The sequence below is a fragment of the Dichomitus squalens genome (genome assembly GCF_000275845.1).
Source record: "Dichomitus squalens LYAD-421 SS1 unplaced genomic scaffold DICSQscaffold_70, whole genome shotgun sequence".
NCBI classification, from domain to species: Eukaryota; Fungi; Basidiomycota; class Agaricomycetes; order Polyporales; family Polyporaceae; genus Dichomitus; species Dichomitus squalens.
The window spans coordinates 32491-53933 of record NW_006766952.1 but is presented as its reverse complement, the minus strand read 5'-3'; the positions used below and the strand labels follow the sequence as shown (position 1 = coordinate 53933).

The following is a 21443-nucleotide window of genomic DNA, read 5'->3' as shown; positions in this document are numbered from 1 at the left end:
GCGGCTCGGATGAGCGGGGTAGCAGTTGCGCGGCTGTTTCGCGAGACGCGTTCAGGCCACGTGCCCTGGCTATCGAGACGGGCGCTCGTCTGTTGCATCCACGTCCTCGCCTTCCTGGTCTGTCTCTCTCAGTTCTCCATTACAATATTCCTCGGCTTCCGCTCTCTGCTTGCTCGACATCGTTTGCGGTCCCATTACTGCCCCACGAAGTTTACGTACGCCACACTACATGGACGCACCTTCATCAGACTCGGAACGCGACCTCTTCGCCGACCGCCCCTCGAAGCGCGCACGCCATTCCTCCCCAAAACGGCCCTCTACTGCCGGCTCCCTCGACAGCGGCCAAGACGACACCAAGCCCCACCGCACGCATACACACAACGGGAACGGCACGTCTCAAGGCGCGGATGTAGCCCCAAAGCCCGCACTGCAGCCGAGCATCATTGGCGTCGAGCCCCTGGACGAGTTCATTCGCGAAATCGCCGACTTCATACACTATCAAATCTCCAACCGCCCGCCCGACGGGGGTGGCACCATCGAAGTCGAGGCGAAGATTGGGCTGCTGAAGGACCGTGCGAGCGGCCAGAGGCTGCAGCTGCCCGTGCTGGTCGAGACCAGTGCGTGCATCTTCCAATCTGTGCAGCGGGGGTTTTGATTGACAGTGTAGGCTTACGTTCCGCACGGACGCTCTCGAACTCGCTCGTGAATGCCTCTTGTCCGGTCTGGCGTCGTTTGTCCAGTCCTCACGCCCAACGCGATTGATATGCGGTTCGAGTCGAATATGTCTGCCGTGCGTTTCCTTTCTCTGTTTAGTTCCTTTGCCACTGCGCATGCTCACGCGACTGTCGTTGCGCGCACGCGTGCTGCAGAAACAACACCAGCATTTCAACAAGCTGCTGAACGACCTCAAAATTAAGCAGCAGGCCGACCTCAAGATTGACTACGAGCACCTCCACCTCATTGACAACTTCTACGAGCCGGAAACAGGCCGAGACAAGATTCGCGTTACCCGTAACGAGAAAACGGGCGAGGTCCGCGAGTGCATGCGCAAAGTCCGCCTGGGGGACTTGAACATCTACAGCCCGAAGCGGTTTGTAGATTGGAGAGTTAGCGTGAACGTGGAAATCCCTGGTGCGTCCATCGAGTTTGTGTTGTATGCTGTATACATTTGTGCTGCGCGCCTCCCTCGCGGCGGACGTGCCTTGCGGGCACAGAGTGCAGAGTGTAGGAAGTGTTGGAGTGAACGGAGCCCTCCCTTCCAAGCTATCGTGAACCAGATGTTTCCGACGGGTAGCTGATATCGAGCTGTGGCGCTCGGTGCTGCAGTACCACCACCAATAGGTACCCCAACACATTCGCGGCGAAAAGACCGCCTGAGCTACTCCCATCAAGAGTTCGCGATAGACCTTACCCAGGTCACGGCGAGCGCGGGTCCAAATTCCAAGGTGTGCTCACGTTACGTTTCTTGCACGTTGTGTGCATTCCTGACGAGCGGCGATGGGCAGCCGGAAGTACTGCACGAGCTCGAGGTCGAGCTGAAAAACTCCGAGTACCTGGTCGCGATGGCGGCCAAGCGGGGAGACGCGTCGCTGTCCCTAGAGGAGCAGAACGCGTTCGACGAGCTGATCCACGCGTTTGTGAATAACGCGCGAATTCTGGCTCGGAACGCGGCTCCCGGAGACGGTCGTTAGCGCTATCGAAGCCAGTGCGGTCCTCTTCTGTTGCTGTCGGGTTGTGGTTGTAGTGTGTATCGTTATGTTCTCGCCCTAATGACACTAATTGCGTAGTTCGCGGTGATTGTATTCATAGTTGCTATGCTCGTTACTTTCCGGTGTAACTACTATTCTGAACAGACGCTGCCGTAAGAGCGAGGTGCCGCTAGCCCTTGGATAGGCACGAAGCAACCACCGCATTGACCAGCCCGTGTCCCGAGCGAGCAGAGCCACACTCGTCCGTTCTGTCCACAAACGAGCGCACCCGACGCAAGCTGTCTGATGCGCTCCCGTCGCGACGCCACGCGCGCGGGAGATGACAGGCTGGCCGTGACGTGCCTGCCACTCAGTCTTCCTATCCTCGTGGCCTCCCTCTCCCCTCCAACCCTGCGCGCGACTTCGTTTGCAGGTCGACTTACGGCAAGCGGGCCTGCGCGGCGTACGCGCGGACGAACCCAAACGCCACGGGGACCACATAGCTCCTTACACGAGCTGAGGCGCGCAGTGTTCCGACGCGGCTGCGATAGAGCTCGGCTTCCGCTTCGGATCCGCCTGTGTTTCGTTCACTTGGCACGTTCGCGATTCGAAGGTTAAGTCGAGGCCAGACATCAGGCCCCCTATCTCTGGGAAAGAGAAAGGCGCTAGCGCGAAGTCCGATGTGGCCTTCGCGTTCGACGATCCGAAGGACGCCTGAACGCGAACGCGAACGCGAACAACGGGCTCCTATGCGTCTTCACGAACCCACTAAGACGCCGCATCACGCTCAGCGGCCTAGGCTGAGCCGCGACCTGCGCAGAAGCCCAAGGCCACAGAGTGGTACGGCGACCAACCGACGCCGTCTTCTCGTCTCACTCTTTCGCCGGCCGGCGGCTTCAGTCAGCATCAGGCACTGGCGGACACCCCACTCGCCATCGTGTCTTCTAGTGCGAGCAGTGCAGCTACAGCATCCGCTCGCAACAAATCTAGAGCGACCTTCGCGGGATCGCCAAGACGTCGCTGGTTTCCAGTCCGTCTGCGAATACGAACGGCGACGAGACGAAAGAGGGCGCGCGGGTTGCTCCTTGACGAGAGACCCTGAGCAGCCGTACGTAACGCGCGCCCGCGACTGCGTACGCAAGGGTTCCGGAAAGTCCAGATTGCTGCCCTCCGGTCGTGCTCGGACGCGCGGGAGGCAGAGTCGGAGGTTCTATGCACGCACAGGACGTGTACTGGTCTCTTTGTAGACCCGGGATTTCCCATTGCGCTTTCCGTCCCTCCAGGGCCCGGCGAGGAGGTGTGTTCCGACAGGGAAGACGGAGAGGCACGAGAATTGGCGTAGGGGGTCGCAGGAATGGTGCTGAGGCGTTTGATGCCGAGACGGAGTTATCGAGTCAGCGGGCGATGCGACAGAGAAGAGAGTTGATGGCATTCGGATGTATGTCCCCGGGAGTACGGGTAGGATGCACCCTGCCAATTAGGACTCCTTCTCCTTCGCTTGTCGGGAGCGTGTGGAGGAACCCGGGTATCGAACTTGCCCTGGCCGTGGCCGTAGGACAAGGACGGTGCGGAGTCTTCGGGGCCGTGAGAGGGCGCACAGAGACCCTGAGAGACCAAGCATGCCGATGCAGTCTTGGGAGGAGGAATGCCTGAACTAGGATGAGACGGGAATATGGGGTTTGGGCGGGAATGCCGCATTTGGCCCTTCGGTCATCGGAGGAGGGCGAGTGGAGGCGTACCGGCTCGCTGAATAGCCTGGCAGACGTTGAAGTATTGATGACGCTAGAGCTGATACATACGTACTAAAGGCCCTGGCCATCAACGGCTCGGGTGCCTACCCGCCGGCCGTGATTCATGCTCTGTACTGTAGTCGTGTTTCGACGGATTGCAGTAGCGCGGAGTGAAATATGGTCCTGTTTAGGCGGGCGAGGGACGGAGATAGTCCGTCCGAAGTAGCCGATGGCGCGACGTCATGATGAGACGACTTTGGCCTGCGATTGACACTGGAAGCAACGCCAGATGCAGAGAACGTGAAGCTGTCGTCAGATGACAGAGACGTGAAAGCGGTGGTAGATTAGCAGGAGATAGCACGACCCGCACCGAGTTCGTTGTGCCTACCCAGAACAGACGCGAACACGGTCAGAACCCCGTCGCCCTCTTCGGCGAAGCCTGGTATGTGGTCACGATCTGATCCACCTAAGCTCAGCGCGAAGGAGCCTTGCCTGTGGACATTGGCTGGGCAGCTGGATTCGCCGCTGCCAATGCGGTCTCGAATGGGGGTGAAGCTGTGGTCAAAGCCGTTCACATGTCAGGACTGTGGGCGCGCCGGAGACGATGCCGCGCACTTGACCCAGGCTACGCAGCGTCATGCGCTGGAGGCGTCGATAGCGCGGCTTTGCAATTGAGCCACTGGGCGTGCCATATGCAAGGCAGTAGTGTGCGAGTGGTGGCGCTGCGAGGACGTCCGAAGATCACAATGCAGATTGTCGCGCAGCTGAGCGAAGCGAAGAAGCTGTCGTATGCGCTGAGCGCCTTGTTGTACGCGGTAGCGCGATAGCATGAGAGCTCGAGGTAGTCGAATGTCCTTCTGGGGCGTAATAGCTAGCAGATAGTATTCGAGCGGGGGCCGTGGTGTGCATTGGGTCAAGGTCTGGATATCATACACGGGTCGGACAGACAGCGGAAGCCGTTGTATTGAGGGATCAGCCGCCGAGATTCCTCTGGGACGATAGAGACGTAAGTGGATTGGGGAGGACGCCGAGGAAGCTGAACATAACCATATAGGGGCTGGTGAATTCGGAATTGCGCATAGGAATGACTGGCTGGATCCGGAGTGGACGGACGCGCAGACTATAGAATGCGCAGGTGCGTTCGATTCGATGGCGACTTGTCGCACTAGGATGTGGATGCACAGTGAAGAGAGAGAACGCGAGGGCAGCCTATCGTGGATTGGTGTTGAACTTATGGCTGCGAGAGGGACATGCGGTCGTTGAAGTTTCAGATTGGGTTGTAACGTGCAAGATCGGTCGATGTAGAAGTGCGAAGGAGGTAGGTAAGTCGGGAATGAGACTGTAGCCGTGTCAAGGGAAGCCAGAGAGGGGCGTCGAACGCAAGCATGAGATACGATACGATAACTTTACAGAGAGCAGGCACGGTGGAGTGCTTGCTGGTACGGATGGAAAGGGCTGAGGATGGACGAAGTGCCTGGTGTCAGTCTGGTGTGAAGATGAGGCACCGAGGACGAGGATATGTGGGGGATGAGGAGGAGAGAACAGTGGGAGGGAAGGCTGAGAAGGATGGGCACGAGATGGTGGCGAAGAAGGCGGAGAGTGATGGCCAGATCGCGGTCAAATGCGGGGTGGGCAGGCGGCGCACGAAGAGAGGATGTGAGATGAATGTGTCCGATACGCTGTGAGGACGGCCTCGCGGGGAGGCCAAGCGCGTTCGCTGAGACGGAATCGGTCGCGGAGATCGGACCGCCGGCGGGATGTGGGAGAACATACTATATATGGGCAAGGGGGAGGACGGGAATCTGAGATGGGTGATCGGTGGGAGATCTCGATGGGGCAGGGGGAGGAGGAACGGCTGAAAGCAGCGAGCAGAGTCCCCCGCAGACGGCCTGACATACATATCATCCCTGCAGCCCTCTCACGTCCCTCTCACGTCCCCCGCCCCCGCGGTTTCCCCCAGCAAGGACAGCCCGGCGCCAGGCGGAGGCAGCAAGCGAAGAGGACGAACAGTGGGCAACCGTGGAAGCTGTCAGGAGTGCTTTAGGAAAGCGCGAGTCCCACGAAATGGAAATCGCCCTTGGCCCGACTGGTGAGGACGTGGAGGTGCGATCAGGAGTATACCACCGCCAGCCTCAGGTGAGCTTCCTCCCCCGCCTCTCCGCTCTTCCTGCACCGACCCCGTTTGTCTATTTCCCAGCCAGGTCCGCCTCCTCTCCCTCCCTCCTCCTCCTCCTCCTCCTCCTCCCCCATGCCGTTCCCCATCCGCCTCTCCCACGTCAACAGCATGACCCCCATCCACTCCCTCCCAGTGGAGCTCCTCACCCGCATATTCCAGCTCGGCGTCGACTCCCAGCCCGCTCCTGACGACCGCGATCCTTGCGAGCTCACCTTCGAGGTCACCATCTCCCACGTCTGCCGCCACTGGCGCAATGTCGCCCTCCATACCCCCCATCTATGGACCACCATCCACTTCCGCACAACGCCCCACATGACGCGCGGCAACACCTATCTCGCCCGCAACGCTCGCCTCCCCATCGACATCTACGTCGACACCTGCTCCGAGGACGCCTACGCGCACCGACAGGACCTCCTCTTCCGCGAACAGTTCATACCCGTCTTCAACATCGTCCTCCCGCACATCGACCGCTGGCGCGAGCTCCACCTCAAGGTCGCCGACCTCGAATGCAAGGCCGGCGCGCGCAAGGTCCTCAACACCTGCGGCTCCGCGCCCATCCTCCGCACCCTCCAGCTCTGGCACGTCCAGAACTGGCAGACCCCCGAACGCCTCTTCACCGCGATCGGTCCTCCGCCCGTCGTCGTCTTCGCCGGCCACCTCCCGTCGCTGAAGCACATCATCCTCCAGGGCGTCAACCTACCCTGGGTCAACTCGCCCTTCCTCCGCAACCTGACCTCGATCGAGTACGCGCTCCATTCCGACGACGTCCGCATGCCGTTTCCCCTCTGGCGCACGATGCTCGCCGCGTCGCCTGCGCTCGAGCGCCTCTCGCTGCACTATTCTGGGCCCCGCGCGCGCGCGTCGGGCGCGGTGCCCCCGGACGGGATCGAGTGGTGGGGCGCGGACCCGCCAGGACCGGACGCGGCTCTGGCGCCTGGGCATGTACCTCCGCCGTCGGCGGCCCCGGTACTTCTGCCCTGTTTGCAGGAGATACAGCTCAACGATCTGGAGTCGGACTACTTGATCGCGGTGTTCAAGTCGATCGATGCGCCGAACCTGCGCTCGCTGTATCTCGAGCTGGACACGGAAGACCAGGACTTTTCGCCGTTCGTCGAGTTCCTCGCTTCGAGCCCACGGCGGGGCGCGAGCGAGTCGTCTGCTTCAAATGGAGACGTACCTGCGCTGAACGGGCAGGGCGCGTTGCAGGCAAGACCGAAGTTCGCGCGGCTGGAGAAGCTAAGTGTGAACCGGCTGGTGTGCAGCGCGGAGAGCTGGAAGGCGCTGCTGGAGAGCCTGCGTGCGCTGACCCGGCTCGAGGCCGACTTCCTGTCCATGCACGAGGGCGCGTTCGGCGTTCTCTTCGGCACCGTGCGCTCGGAGCCGCCACAGCTGCAGCCCCCCCACGCCCATGCTTCTCCCTCAGTCGCTGTCGCTGTCGCTGTCACTGGTAACGGCATCGGGAGCGAAGCCGGGGAAGACGCCGCTGCTCCGCTGCCGAGCAAGGATAAGGGCAAAGCCAAGGCCAGCGAGGCCGACCTCGTCCTGGAGGACATCCCGATCCTCCCTGCTCTGCGCGAGATCCGCTGTGCCGGCGTCTCCAGCAAAGAGGTCGCCCGATTAGCGGCACATCGGCGGGCCTGCGGTACACAGTACCGCATCCGACGGTGGGAGGTCGAGGAGGCCATGCGGGACGACGACGGGCTCGCGTTCGAGCGGGAGCTGGAGCGGGTCAGCGCGCAGTGGCTCGAGGAAGAGCACGCGCGGGAGCGAAGAGAGGGGAGGGTGAGGGAGCCGTGGCGGTGGGACGAGCCGGTGGAAAAGGTGGTGTGGTACAAGGAGGAGGGGGACTACGACGAGGAGGATGAGGAAGAGGAGACGGGGGACGAGGACGAGTATGGGGAGGATGATTGACCTCAGTCTGCGGCTCTGGGTCGGAGGGGACATTTCGGCAACTGCGTGCTCAGACTAGCGAGGTGGAGCGACCGCGGCATGCACATGCACGCGTGACAACCCTCCGAGATATGCACGCTTGACATGCCCACCACCGTTAGGGCGCACTATGCGCTCGCTAAGGTGATGCGCTGACAGACTCACCTCCACGCTGGACATATCGATTGTGAAGTCGTGCCGGAGAAGCACGAGTGTACGTCTATCGTGCCGGTGATCTGTCCAACATATCTATCATGCTTGTATCATCATGCTACCAAGGGTTGGTTAGGTACTGCTGCATCTTGTACGATTCCACGTTTCTGCCATCCACTGCGTATCATACATTATCAATGTGTATTTGTTTGATTTATGCATGTCCAGACCGACTAAAGTTGAGAACGGTGGGCATCGAACATTGAATTTAGGAGTTGGGGCGGTACAAGATCTACGCATTAGTATAGTAAAAGTATGTCCATTCGGATCATCACCGCAAGACGTCGTATGAAGTATGCGGCGACGACACTCGCGTCACTCTACTTCGCACCTGTCTTGCCCTCTAGCCGAAGTCGCGCCTGCTCTAGTGCACGGTAGACGTCTGCGGCGAACGTCGAGTCCTCGGGCACGTCCAAAGCCTTCTGCAGCTCAACGACGGCTTCCTTCGTCAACAGTAGCGTCGGAGCCGGGTCCGCGTCGACGCCCTTCTCAGAATGCTCAGAGCCGGACGGGGCATAAGGGGGAGGCGGCTTCTCAGACTCGAACGACTTCGGTGGGCGAGGCGCGTACTTCGCGTAGATGGCATCGAGCTCGGGGCTGGACTGCGTGATGATCGCGCCTCTTTGCAGGAGGCCCTCCAAGTATTCCGAAGCCTTGTATGCTGCACGCAAAGACGTGTGCCTGAGCGTTCACGGAAATGGTAGGGCAGGGACTGGACAGCGCACCTCGATAATGTGACCACGAGCGCCAGATGCAGAAGAAGAATGGGAAGTTGGGTATGATGGCTAGCAGGACGGACATTGAGCTTAGGCGAATGTTCACGGCAGTCTAGAGGACGTACGTATGATCGCGAAGGGTGCCGTTAGCGGCGAGATTGCCAACCACATCCAGAAGCCCTTCCTATGCTTTGGAGTCCGTCTCTCTAGCAGGGAATGCAAGTGTGGGATTGGGGCCGGGGAGACGGACGGTGGGAACACCAGAGGAATCTTGCATGGATGAAAGTCCGGAGCGCGTGGCGTTATGAAAATGCGAAGGGGGGAAGCTGGGTCAACAAATTGGCTTTGAGCTTAGTGGGCAAGATTAGGTAGCCTACCGTGGACGGTCCTTCTGTTTTAGAACTACTCGGGACGATATTCGAGATCTTGGGGCCGAGAGAAGGGTCCAGTGACTTGAGCGCGAGTTCCTCAAAGTCGAGGCGATCAACTAGTCGCTCGCCATAAAGGAACGCTTTCCGCTAGGAGCAACGCAGCACATAGTCAGCATGCATATAAGCTCTAGCGGAGACTCAGCAGACACCGCGACAGATTGACGCGTCCTCGCAGGCACGATTGGCAAGTGAACAGGAAGCTCACCTTCCAGCTACTTTCAGGTGCTTTCCCAAGCCCCGCCCACAAATCCGACGCTTTCGCGACAGCCCATTTGGGCCAGGAAGATGTCTTCGTATCCTCTGGTGGCGTGATAAAGTGGTAGTATGTGAGGTGTTCTACCGGCTTGCCATTGATGGGATTGCGGTGGGGAGTAAGAGGGAGCGCGATTATACGCATTGAACGCGTCGCATTGCGCGCGACGGCGGTGGCTCTCATCTGACCACGCCTTTGACAAGAGCAAGCAGGACGGCGTGAACAGATGTAAGATTCAGGAGAGCCTGAGACGAGCTGCAGGGAGAAGAGAGTGAGGGGACGGCAGAGTGGATGATTCTGCATGACGCGCCATTGCGCCGCGCCGTCACGGGCTCCCTCGCGTGGCCGCCACGTTCTCCAGTGCCAGACTTTGGCCCGGGTAACCCGCGTCCTCGAGTTGACTTCGACCTGCTTCAGCTTGCGGAGGAACTTCGATCGTCTACGGCAGCCACGCAATACCACGGATTGATTGCTCGATGTACGTAAGTACACTCACTTCTATCTGCGTTATTTTTTGCGGTCATGATGTCCTTCTATACTGAACGCAGACCGGCTACACGCCGCGACGCAACTCTAGCTTGTTGCCTCCGACTTTGCTTCGCTCGATGCTTTTTGATCATCTGTAAATGAGACACCATTCAACGGCGATGTCGTGACCCCGATCGGCCACGCGAAAATACGAAGTGGCTCAACTATCTTCACTCCCCTTGGTGCGTACGTCACATTCGACCGTCTCATCCAGACTTCACGCTCATGAATATGATTCACTAGATGCATCTGTCTCGGTCTATACGTAAAGGTTCCCGTGCTCGACCATCACATTGGACAATATCCGACCGGACTGGGAGTCTATGCTCTCTGTAATGACTCTACTAGCCGCGTATCTGCCTCGAGACATTGGTACACACTCTCAAGCTTCCCTAACCATGAGATTTCGACCACCTGCAAACCACGATCAAAAGATCTCTTATAATACTTGGAGGCCACTTTCAGGTGCTTAGGGTCTCCTTGGTCTTGCCCTTCCAGCCACCGCCCAGCTCAAGAGCGTAAGTATAATATCGGATACACTCTGAACGTACTCCATCTGATTTGCTAGGAATGGAACAGAATCCAGTCTTCTACACCGCTGTAGACCAGGGTGCCGTCTCTGAGGGTGTCTTTGACTTCAAGCTCGCCTCCTCGGGATCGGAAGTCTACATTGGCGGTACGGACTCGCGCCTCTCAACCGGCTCGATTGAGTACTCCGAGCTCGTCAACGACCAGTTGTGGCAAGTCGGTGGCGCAACCCTTACCCTCAATGGCGACAAGGTCCCACCCAGGTTCGAGACCATCATAGACTCCGGCACGACGCTCATGGGCGCCGAGACTGAGACTGTGGACTAGTTCTATGCGCGGATCCCGGGTTCGGGCTTAACGAGAAGTATGGCTACTACACGCTCCCTTGCGACTCTGTTTCGCAGCTTGAAATCAACTGGGGAGGCAAGACTTGGCCTGACGACACCGATAAGTGAGTATCCATGCATTGTGAGACCAAGAACCATGAAACCATGAATTTGACGTTGATCTCTCTTAGCTTCAACCTCCGCAAATAAGCAACGGCAACTGCGCTGGTGCCCTAGTCGCTATTGGATGCAACAGCAACAACGCTTTCCTCCTCGGTGACACGTAACCGCCTCAGATGGCAATATGTCTGCCTTTGCATCGCTGATGCTTACCCTCCACCACTGTCATGAAGGGTGTGTACATCACGTTCTCGGTCGACGCTGGCAAGAATTCGGTCGGCTTCGCTGAGCTCGCCTAAACATATGATGAATTGAGGCTGGCTAAGTGTACTAGGTAGTTGTACTTGTACTTGTAGCTGGTGTACTAGCCTAGGTGTTCTTATACGCCGAGTTGTTCGCATTAGTCGCCGACGTATTGAGGTGTTCCTATATGCCAAGGGAGCCAGTTGTATAAAGGCAGTGGCTGATTTGTGCGGCTAGGGGTGTGCTTGATCACTTCGGAGCATGTAAGTAAGTAGCGGTGCCTTACTGAACGTACTTAAGGGCTCGTGAGCGCTGAGCGAGACTCCCTACCCACGCCGTCCAAACTCGACGCTTGCCATATATAACTAGTTAGACGCCGATACCTCCGGTTAGGCGGAACCATCATGTCCATCTCGGAGCGCACGCACATTCGTTGGGTAAGAGATTTGACTACATAGGATGCAGATCTGCACTTGTCTTAGTCGATCATAGTTTCCAGATGAGGCGTCGGAGCCGACCTCAACGCTTGTCCTCACGGCGCACAACAGGCAATTTGTAGATTTGCGCCTCGTCAAGCCTGATGACCCTTTGGCGCCGTTCACTTCCCTCGATTGGGGTATCGGGGGCAGGTCCGTAGGAATCTTGTCACACGGAGAGTGGATCCACGATATTGATTCTCGCACGGAGAACCCGGACGAGAAGGACGAGGGAGACATGTACCCACATTCCGAGTTGCCCAACGTGACTCTTGAGCGAGGAAAAATGCGACATCCAGAAAGCGGGGAGATCAGAGAGTACGAAGAGGGCTGGAAAGACCTCGATATACTTCCGGTTGGAGGGCCAGAAACCGGGAGACGGACCAGCGTCGTACTCGAAACCGCCTTTGATCCGTCCGACAAGTCGGCAGTGGCTGGGACTCGGAGGGGCCTGATCGTGAGGGTCGGACAGTTCTGTCAGGCAATCCTTCGCGATGGACCGTCTCTCGTGGTCGAGAGATGGCTGTGGACCGCTGATGAAGGGTGGAAGATGCTCGCTCGTATAGGGGAAGGGGCTCATCTGCCTTGCGATCTTACGTGGAGCGAGGCACTGGCATCAGGGGATCATGGTAGCAAGGAAGGCATTCCTTGGGTAATCAAGGAAGTGCGCATGTGGTGACTGTAGCGCAGGTGAGCATGAGTCCTCTATCAATTCTTCCGCTGTTGCTGTCTGCTGCTCACGTCACTTATCGAAGCATTTGTTTTCTATGGTTATACAGTGACGGAAGATAACGATTCCTGTCAATCACACCTATGAATCTTCGTCTCGTGCGGCCCTTTCGTGCTCCGCTTTTTCCCGCAATCAGACAGATGGAAGCGACGCACTGCTGTAAGTCGAAAGCCAGCCACTCAACCATGGCCTCCCCCCAGAAGTGCAGAGTTATAGTGGCTGGCTCGCAATGCTGCTTGACGGCAAGTTCTGAATAGGAGATGGCGAAGAGAACGACGCGCACCAACACGACGAGATCGACTCCGCTCTAGGACCGGGGCACGCACATACCCAGAAGGAGATCAAGCACTAGCAGGAGGGATGGTGGTCCTCCAGCCGGCGGACGGCCCAGGAGAAGCTCGATCTCTTACGCAGGGATCTGGATGATCAGACAGAATGGCAAAAGTTCAAGGACAGGAAAATCGATGAATGGGCGAGAGGTCTGCTTCCGCACGAGCCACATCGGGCGAACATGAGCTCCATCCTTTCCAGGATATGAGCAATATCTCGTCGTTTCCGGATGTGTCGTGAGTGTCCCTTTCTTCTTTCATCATCTTTCGATCCGCTCTCCTTTTGGGCACCCTAAGGGGCTCGACGCCGCTGGCGTTTGGCTGGGGTGTCTTCGGTCACCTTCGCCCGTTACTGACACTCTAACAGACGCTACTCGACGTCTATCACTAAGTACCGCGTGGAAGGGGAGGCTTGACACCTCCCTGGCCCGATATTACAGAGGTTTGCCAAGCTCGTTGGAGTCTCTACGTAAGTCTGTCTGAACGCGTGGTGTACCCCCGGTGTAGTAGTGTCGGCATGCGCCGCAGTACGGACGTGTAGGACCGTGTTCTACTGCGCCCCTTCTGCGCATCCGCTGCGCAATGATCACGCATATACTGGACTCAAACGGTCGTTTCCGTTGTAGATGTTCACGAGATGCACGTGGCTTCTAGAGAGCGTACAAATGTGTCGCGGATCATGTCCAGTTGCTTCACGCACACTTTCTTGTAACAGAGACTTCTACTGCGCGATCCTTTAGGTGAGTATCTCCAGTAGCCCTATACTGTATTCCCACGTTACTGAAGCTGATTCAGGTGCACAACAATATCCGCACCTTCTGCGATCACCATGGCCACACAGAACAAGATTGAGTACACGGAGGACGTCAAAGCCGACCCCTTCACCCTGCCAGAGTACACAGTCCCTCAGCCGGACAGCGCTCCGTCTCCAGCACACTCCACTGTCGCCTCCCCACACGAGGAGAGATATCAGGAGACTGCTGACGACGAGTCTTCTGATCCCGAAGAGCGCAGCTCGGAAACCCTCCAGTCCGATGGTGGCAAAGCGCTGAAGATGCTGGGGACGGGCGTTGTTGCGATCGTCCTCCCACCGGTGCTCATCGCCGGAGCAGCGGTCGCGTCGGTCGGCGTAATGATCTACGGCTGCGGGAAGCTTCTCGAGGGTATTGGGAAGGGGCTCGCTGTGGGGCCCGAGACAGCATACAAGGCGGGCGTGAAGCCGCAGGTGAAGAGGCTTAAGCGGGGTTTCGGGGTTGACGATTCGAAGAAGGACGCTCGGGGACCGATATCCATCTGAAGAAATGGATGTTGAATACTTACCGGTGAGTTCGGACTTGTGTGACCGAAGATCAAATCTGGATTGACGAAGATTCGGGTCACGCTAGCAGGCGCACGAGAATGCGCGTTATCCTGGCTGAATTGTAGTATCACGGTTCTGTATGAAAGGAGGACGTCTACGACTGCATGTAACTGGCTACGTAGCATGCTGCGTATACATGTATTCGATTGACGGTGAAGCTCCCCAAACTCTGCACGTGGGCAGCTACGAAGTTGTATAACTGCGCGTCGGCAACGGCACACTGTAGCTGAAGCGCCCTTCTGCAGGATTCGGCGGAGCTTGTAAGGGGGAAATGACCTATCTTGAGGATGTCGAGTGCTAGGAAGTAGTATCCTGTCATACTTCTGTTTCGTAATGGAATCCTCGGACTTTCCTTTGCTCGCTCTATCGACGTGGACGAAGAGATGCAAGACCCATCTTGGGCCGCAGTCGCTTCTGGGCCCGAGAAGCAACTTGGACGCCTAATTATCCTCGCACAGCACCCGTCACTCAACGCACGCACCCTACAGTCGATACTGCCCGCGCGATCGAGTGCGTACTTTCAAACTTTCATAGGAAGAGGGACCGCATCAGTCGAGCGCTTCGGAGTACGAAGACACGGCGACATTCGACCGCATGCGTGCGAACACCTGCATACGATGGGCAGTGCAAGAGATCGATCAAATCCGCAGCCGGAGTCGACTGCGCACGCCGCCCGAAATCGATTTGTCAGGCAAACATCGTTCGGCAGTTTTGAAGAGGTCAGGTGACAGACAAGGTAATCAAAGGATCACCACAAGTACGATAGGTATGCCTGAGGTCTATGCCTTGTTCTCGTCTGGAATCGGCGGCCTACGCATAGGCCATTGACCTGTTTTTCAGGCGTATAACTTGGCGTATGACGCGACGCAATCAGGCAGTCGGTTTGACATTCTCGGCTGACCACTAGCACTAGATCCGCAGTCTATCGAGGCGATGCAAGAACCGCGATGACGAGCTCATACAAATGACAGAGCGCAGACATAGTTTGGCGCATTCTACCCCTGCGAAAGCGTGCTGTCCTTGTGAGTGTCCTCGGAGGTATTCTGCACCTCTGACAACCTGGAGCACGTGTTGAACTCCGTTTGAAACAGGAAGGTCAGACCGTACCCCCTCGTATTATTCCACCGAGCCGGACACCCCACCATGGCGAGCACCCAGACGCAGACTTGGCAGCCCGACGTGAAGAGCCATGAGGGCCCTATCGACCCCGCGGTCCTCCCTGAATACACGCTGCTCCCCGCAAGCCCGCCTCGGTCCGTGGTGTCGTACAACGATCCCGATGGCGCCAGCGAGGCAGGCTCGTCCGCCTCCAACCACAATGCGGATGCGACCACGTGCGGCATTGAGTCCTTGAAAATTATCAAGATGTTATATACGGGCATACTCGCGATCGTGTTTCCCCCAATGATCATCGGCGGTGCAGCGCTCGCGGCAGCGGGCGTGATGCTCTACGGCTGTGGGAGGGTGCTCGAGGGCATCGGGCGGGGGCTCTCGATCGGACCCGAGGTCGTATTCAGGACGTTCATGAGGAAGAGGGTGAAGATGCTGAGAGGTGCCCTTAGGGAGGGCAGACGGGTGCCGGAGCAGGAGCAGGGGCAGGTGGTCGAGGGTCAGGTGGCGCTGGAGGATGTCGAGGCTGGTCAAATTGGCGGACCGATTGCTATTTGAGTCTCGCTGCCCGCTCGCTATGTGAACGATGCAGTGAGCGCATTCGATAGCAGTTGCCTAACGGAGGTGGGTCGGTCCCTTGCAGAGTTGCAGGTACGCGAGCACAAGACTGATTGTGACTTACTTGTGCTCGAGGCAAAGTCCTCAATGACCTATGGACGTCGATAACCCAATTGTACATGGAGAGATGGCTTACAGGCATGAGCGAGAGACATACATGCCCGAGCAAGTCGCATAGGACCTGACCGACAAGGTGGATGTGAGATGTTGAAAGTGATGGATAGCGGATATGAATGTACGAGGCGAAGGCATCAGGCTGTAAGTTATACGTACAACGTCGAGTCAAGCACAGGTAATGGTTGAGCAGTTGTAGCCAAAAGGGCGACATCAGTGGCAGGGCGGAGAAGATGTCGAACAAGGCCCTGTCAGGGACGCTAGCGCTCACAGATCTCTGTGCAACATATCAGATGCACAGTCAGCCTCGCTCTCGATCCCCTGCTCGACATACCTTCTTCCATATTCGGGTGCCTGCTGGGGACTTTTCGGTGCGATGCAAGATCGCGTCACGGTGTGTGAAACATTGATATGATTTGCCTCTTCACACTCGTCCGAGATTGAGGAAGCGCTCGATCTAGAGTTCAGCGGACAGGTTTGCTCCAGACTGTCGGAAAGTTCATGTGAAGGGTTAGATGACGCCGAGGAAGATTCTGAGCGCCAGATCCCATGTTATTCGCGCTTACCTTGAACATATCAGTGGAGGCCAGAGCTCGCCGCGCTACACTTACTACCGCCACCATGATACATCCGCGGAGATCGTCCGTATTCTTATCCACATAATGAACCGCGCCAAGCATTGTATATCAAGCAATGAATGCTGCACCGAGACGAAGTGGCCTTGTTGCTGCAAACCCTACCTGCTCGTCCTGCGCCGCCAGTGCGGCAACACTACCAGCACGGGCACGGATCTGGTGACTTTGCTGTCAATCCTTGCCGATTACCTCGTACTGACCCCAAATCCTAGGAATGCATAGACAGCGCCCTCGCGCACGGCTGCAATCATGTTAGCAGGTATGCGTAGCGACGAACCCTGCACGAACCGGCCATAGAACCCTTCTGACATCTCCAGCTCCATTCCGCCTGCCACCGCTGCCATATACATCGAAAGAAGTGATGCACGCTCTTCGTGGTGGTCACGCTCTCAGAGTGCCTGTTGCCGCGTCCGCCGAGAGTGTCCGGCATTGGACTATGCCGCACCAGCCCGTGGATGTGCGAGCTTGTCATGCCAGCTAGACGTGTTGACATGGCGAGCGAGGGGCTGGGAGGATTGCAAGGCCCTCCAAAAGATTCTTGGCAGAGGATTCGTGGGTACCACTTGCTCGCACGATCGATTGCGGTGATGCGGGGGCTGTTGGCTCGAGCCAAGGTTGTCGATGCTCTCCTCTATCCAATTTGGTATGCATCGAGGCATTGCCAGACGATCTATGCTGACAAGCACCCAGCAGCACCTTGCATCGAGGTATTTCGCATGCCCACATGATGCCACGACGCGGGTGCCGGTTACCTCATGCGTCCCTCTGCGGCCGATATATGCGGCGCGAGCTTGGGATAAGCTCAAGCTTAGACTGCCGGTGCCTTCTCGTTCGACGGCAAGGTCGCAATCAAGCCAAGCAGCACTGATGATCCCAAACCTACGAGGACATGGCACTGGGAAGAGTTAGTAAAAGGCAGAGCTGTAAGAGGAAACATGCCACTTGCGTGAGGTTACAGCGTAGGAGTGGAAGGTAGTATAAGAAGCTTCCATTGCCCAAGTCTGATTCGAACCCTTGTGTCGTGAGCTTTAAGAGCAGTATAAGCTGATAGAGTAAGCTACCGAAGGTAGAAGTATGGAAGTTGACCTGGAAGACCGAGATCACCCGGCCGCGACCCAGGTCGCACTCACAGAGCATATGAACGCCGCTAGAGCTCTTCGATGCACAAAGACGGCAGTCATAGATCATATGAACCTGGGAGAGTAGGCTCGGGAGCGCCCATGTAGACGGTCTTCTGACATCCCTGGCACATGTCCATAGTCCGAATAGGGGGCACGGGGCCCAAAGAGGCCACACATTGTTGAACAAGGACAGGGCGCACAAGACCTGAGTAAACTGTGGAATATGACGTCTATGGAGGTGCATCTGCGTGTTGGTGAGCCTGCCAGAACCTCAGGCAGGTAGGTGAAAGCTGCAAAGAGACATTGCCATGCTCGTTGTGCAACGTGTCGTCATTGATATTGACTCCTCGGAGCATCTGGAGCTGTCAGTCCTAGTATGAACATCACAATGGCTGATGAATGCATATCTACGCGCTTACATACGATGTGCGAAGGTATGGCGACTTTGGACAGTACAGTCAAGTTTGTCGTGTTTCATCGTTCTGGCTTGCAAGGCCGCTCGAGCTGGCCGCTGGTGATTGAAACGCTAGTCCACGTGACACATCTCGTGTCGCCGAATCCGGAGGTGCCAGGACTTGTGCTACGGTATCATTGTGGTTGCCATCATGATATTATACAGTCTCGTACCAGCTTGTATCCTGACTATCTACAAACAACGCACACCTCGCTCGCAGGCGAGTGGGATCGGTACGAATTGCGTGCTGCTAGCAGCGAATAATCTGAACGAATATGCCATCTCTAGAGCGAGGGGCGTGACGCCCTCCCTTCTTGGTCGGCCGTATTGTTCAGCCTGAATTCTGTACAAATATTAATTCTGGGCCGATGGCCGTCTTTATTTTCCGAGCATCTCCCTCGCTACGAGCACTCTCTCCTCTGCGCCAGACCGCTCTTACTGGAGTGCAATAGTTGAGTTCGTATGTCGCCTGATGCTTATCATGATGCTGATGTCTCCCTACAGCATGTCCATGGCGCCGGTTGCCCTTGTCGGCTTTACCTGGCAAGTCCTACTCTAGTCCCCTTCTGCTGCGCTTGTGCTAATCTAAAATGCGTCCTATGCAGCTTCGCTACGGTTGAAATATTGAGTGCGGTCTCTAACCTGGGTTCTGGAATTCTCAGCGACATCGCGCTCTCGGATACGGCTTATAGTGTCTCTGCGGCTGCTTCGACGTCACAGGCCTCGTGTCCGGTGGCATATGCAACTCTAAGTTCTGGTCTCACGGTCTGTCTGACATGGTGGACAGACTCCCTAAACGCAGCGCTTCTCCCGTAGTGCTCGGCCCTCGCCTGACGCTTTTCTTTGGCACCCTCCGCTGGACCTTATACCTCGGTTCTCTTTGGTGGTACGTCTCATCGCTTTCACGGCATTCTCTATGTGGTCCTTCGCTGCTTTTCCATCCTCTACGGAACGCTTGGGACATGCTGTGGTGACGCAAGGGCGCCTGTCTGACGGCGCTGCTCAATTACGATCTGTTCGCAACCGCATGCAATGCCGCGGCTATCGTTATCAGCTAGCGGCTGTGATGTTGGCAAGTCAGCACGGGAAGGGCATGACATTTATATCCTTTGCATCCACAGGCGCAGCCAGGAGTGTGCGTCAAAGCTTGCTTCACTTTTGCATGTCCCGAGCTTGCCGAACCCAGCTTCTTGCTGTCAGCTACCAGAGTCAGGGTGCGGGATGGTGTCCCATCATTGCGGGAGCATCTCTCGGAATCTCTACCGGGCTCCTGTGGTCTGCGCAGGGTGCCATCATGATGACCTGCCCTCTCGAAAAGGACACAGGCAAGGCGTTCGGCATTTTCTGGACCCTCTGTTCGGCTCTTACATCGTTCTTGCAGTCGACATCCGTGAGGACGGTCTGTCAGCAGTCTCTACTTCCACACGCATCGTGAGTGACCCTTCTCATTTACGTGCCTAATCATGGTCTTTGTGCCATTCCCGGCGAATCTTTGACAACGCGGGAAGGCAAATACCGACCACAGGCGTTTCTGATGATCATATTCATCTGAGTAACACTTCGCGTCGTGGATTTCGATGCTCGTCTCGTTCCTGCTCGTGTACCTCGTCCTCCGCACCTTCAAGGAGACCGACGACGAAGATGAGCAGACGGTGTAGGTGGACGACATATGTGGGCATGACGCCATCGAGCAGGGCGCGCCCGCTGCCACCAAATCGAGCGAAATCGAGACAGAGAAGAGCCACGGGCTGCTCCTTGAGCCGCCTGCACTTTTCCTAGGTTGATGGTGCGGTGACAGTGAGCGACGGCGATAGGGACTCTTCTGTAATGAGATTGGATGGGACGTGGACGCGGTTGCAATTGGTGTACTGATGATGACGACAACTATTGTGACTTCGCGCTATACACGCTGCGATCATGTACCATGAGCCTCAGGGTGATCCCGTTGACTCATCCGAGGTATTTCACAACCCTGCCTTCCCTTTGTTTGTGATTGCGTGTCTCTCAATGGCCTTCTGCATATTCGTTCGGGCATATTTCGTGATCGGACAACCGTAGCACTGGAAACAAGTACCGCAGATTCATCGGACCTAGACTTTCATATGCGTCCTTGCTGTGATCGTAAAGTCGTCGATCACGCGTTCATCTGAAGCTCGCATTGCGTTAGAATGACGCCTGCGACAGACACGGCAGGCATTCCCGCTTTCTGGACGGCAGAAAAGTCGATGAAGAGGGGAGGCAAGAGGTAAACTATTCGCAGACACGTGGCATTTTGGAACAACAGTCTTCGGAAATGTTCTGAAAAGCCATGATTTCATCAATAGTTTGCCTCGTGCCTCCCTTGTTCAGCAAATTTTCATCAGTTGAGAAAGCCGGAATGCCTGCCGTGAGACTAACTATACAGACACCAGTCCAAGGGAACTCAGGGAGCCACAACCTGAAGGTGACTGACTGCACTGGAAACAGCGTCGATCATGGCCGACAGTCGCCCTCGAGAGGTCTAATATATCCCCAGCAGTCGTGTCGTGAACAGGCAGGGATATATGCTCCGAGTGGTCCACCTATACCCAAGAACTGCTGCGCTATATTCCTCAAGGACACAACTCGGATCCATAAGCGGCTAGAAGGCTGACGTAGAGCACTCAGACGTTTTGCGACGAGGGCATTCTTGGGCTCTTCCAGAATTCCATGCCGGCGTTATCGGCCTTTTCTGGGGTTTTGCCCTACGTGGGCAAGTACACGTCGCTGTGAATACGTGGACCTGAGAACTTTGATACGATTCCTCAGCCATAAACCTGCAGTGAGGAACATAGCCGGCGCCGCATTCAAGCCGATCGAACGGCTGTTTCGGTGGAGCCTCAGACAAGGTATACGGACAGTCCTTGTTGGAGGAATTCTACGAATCAGGTTGATGCTGATCCTCGTTTCCGCGTTCTCATAAGCCCAGTAGTTTGGATATGTACAGCGCGCGCAGGCGTGCTTCTATCGAGCTAGTCTGTAGAGGGAGGGTCATTATGAGTCCTGAGACGAATCAAATGTCCATAGATCCCATGGCGTACCGGCTGAACCCAAACCTGTGAGAGCTGTGACCAAATCTACCCGTCCTCAACTCACTCTTCACGGCAGTGCGCGTCATGAACCATGCATGATGTCGCAAGTTGCGAATGCCTCTCTACGGCCACGGGCATGTCCGCGGAGATTGGCCTCATTGCTAAGCATTATTTCGGAACGCGCCAAGCATTCAGCCTTCTTCAACGACACGAACGAATACATTTCAGGAGGCTTGCAGTGCGCGAGTGCAGCAATGATACCAGCATGAGCGGGCGTTGAATGAGCATAGCGCACTTCGTCGCTGAGCGCTGAATGCTGAGCATTGAGCACTTGACCTCAACGGCCGGTGAACGCACATACGGCGCGCCTTAGCGCAGGGCTGCTTTCATGTCGGTAGGCATGCGTGGCAACAGAAAGGATCACACGAACGGACCGTGGAACACGTTAGGCGTCCATTCTCCGTTCCTTCTGCTATCGCTGCCATATACATACATCCCAAGAAGCGATGCACGTTCTTGGTGCTCGCCAGGCTCTGGACTGCATGCCCGCCTCCGTGGAGTCCGG

General features: G+C 56.8%; 7 protein-coding genes across 7 annotated transcripts; 5 read left to right on the top strand and 2 right to left on the bottom strand.

Moving 5' to 3' along the window:
- Positions 1-229: 229 nt before the first annotated feature.
- Positions 230-3017, top strand: DICSQDRAFT_112787 (mRNA triphosphatase CET1; the record flags this gene model as incomplete). Its single annotated transcript, XM_007370537.1, has 5 exons — positions 230-617; positions 741-790; positions 870-1131; positions 1327-1445; positions 1506-3017. The coding sequence occupies 5 exons, from the start codon at positions 230-232 to the stop codon at positions 1689-1691; spliced, it is 1005 nt and encodes a 334-aa protein (XP_007370599.1). The 3' UTR covers positions 1692-3017.
- A 35-nt stretch (positions 3018-3052) lies between these two features.
- On the bottom strand, positions 3053-3973 carry DICSQDRAFT_141085 (uncharacterized protein). The gene is made up of 3 exons (XM_007370536.1): positions 3807-3973; positions 3492-3724; positions 3053-3443 (listed from the first exon to the last, which is right to left on the bottom strand). The coding sequence occupies exon 3, from the start codon at positions 3384-3386 to the stop codon at positions 3075-3077; it is 312 nt and encodes a 103-aa protein (XP_007370598.1). The 5' UTR covers positions 3387-3443; positions 3492-3724; positions 3807-3973; the 3' UTR covers positions 3053-3074.
- A 1786-nt stretch (positions 3974-5759) lies between these two features.
- Positions 5760-9319, bottom strand: DICSQDRAFT_112783 (uncharacterized protein; the record flags this gene model as incomplete). Its single annotated transcript, XM_007370535.1, has 5 exons — positions 5760-8397; positions 8462-8521; positions 8578-8722; positions 8830-8970; positions 9089-9319. The coding sequence occupies 5 exons, from the start codon at positions 9317-9319 to the stop codon at positions 8057-8059; spliced, it is 918 nt and encodes a 305-aa protein (XP_007370597.1). The 3' UTR covers positions 5760-8056.
- Positions 9320-10234: 915 nt separating this feature from the next.
- Positions 10235-10728, top strand: DICSQDRAFT_174687 (uncharacterized protein; the record flags this gene model as incomplete). Its single annotated transcript, XM_007370534.1, has 3 exons — positions 10235-10510; positions 10597-10643; positions 10710-10728. 3 exons carry the CDS (start codon positions 10235-10237, stop codon positions 10726-10728), a joined length of 342 nt encoding a protein of 113 aa, XP_007370596.1.
- Positions 10729-11285: 557 nt separating this feature from the next.
- Positions 11286-12036, top strand: DICSQDRAFT_174686 (uncharacterized protein; the record flags this gene model as incomplete). Its single annotated transcript, XM_007370533.1, has 2 exons — positions 11286-11318; positions 11374-12036. The coding sequence occupies 2 exons, from the start codon at positions 11286-11288 to the stop codon at positions 12034-12036; spliced, it is 696 nt and encodes a 231-aa protein (XP_007370595.1).
- Positions 12037-13110: 1074 nt separating this feature from the next.
- Positions 13111-14098, top strand: DICSQDRAFT_141082 (uncharacterized protein). The gene is made up of 3 exons (XM_007370532.1): positions 13111-13156; positions 13212-13738; positions 13802-14098. Exon 2 carries the CDS (start codon positions 13246-13248, stop codon positions 13711-13713), a length of 468 nt encoding a protein of 155 aa, XP_007370594.1. The 5' UTR covers positions 13111-13156; positions 13212-13245; the 3' UTR covers positions 13714-13738; positions 13802-14098.
- A 496-nt stretch (positions 14099-14594) lies between these two features.
- Positions 14595-15731, top strand: DICSQDRAFT_157787 (uncharacterized protein). The gene is made up of 3 exons (XM_007370531.1): positions 14595-14798; positions 14868-15510; positions 15580-15731. Exon 2 carries the CDS (start codon positions 14920-14922, stop codon positions 15442-15444), a length of 525 nt encoding a protein of 174 aa, XP_007370593.1. The 5' UTR covers positions 14595-14798; positions 14868-14919; the 3' UTR covers positions 15445-15510; positions 15580-15731.
- The last annotated feature ends 5712 nt before the right edge of the window (positions 15732-21443 follow it).

Bases quoted from the DNA above. Each gene is read 5' to 3' on its own strand.
- DICSQDRAFT_141085 (XM_007370536.1), bottom strand. From the start codon at position 3,386: ATGCGGCATTCCCGCCCAAACCCCATATTCCCGTCTCATCCTAGTTCA.
- DICSQDRAFT_141082 (XM_007370532.1), top strand. From the start codon at position 13,246: ATGGCCACACAGAACAAGATTGAGTACACGGAGGACGTCAAAGCCGAC.
- DICSQDRAFT_157787 (XM_007370531.1), top strand. From the start codon at position 14,920: ATGGCGAGCACCCAGACGCAGACTTGGCAGCCCGACGTGAAGAGCCAT.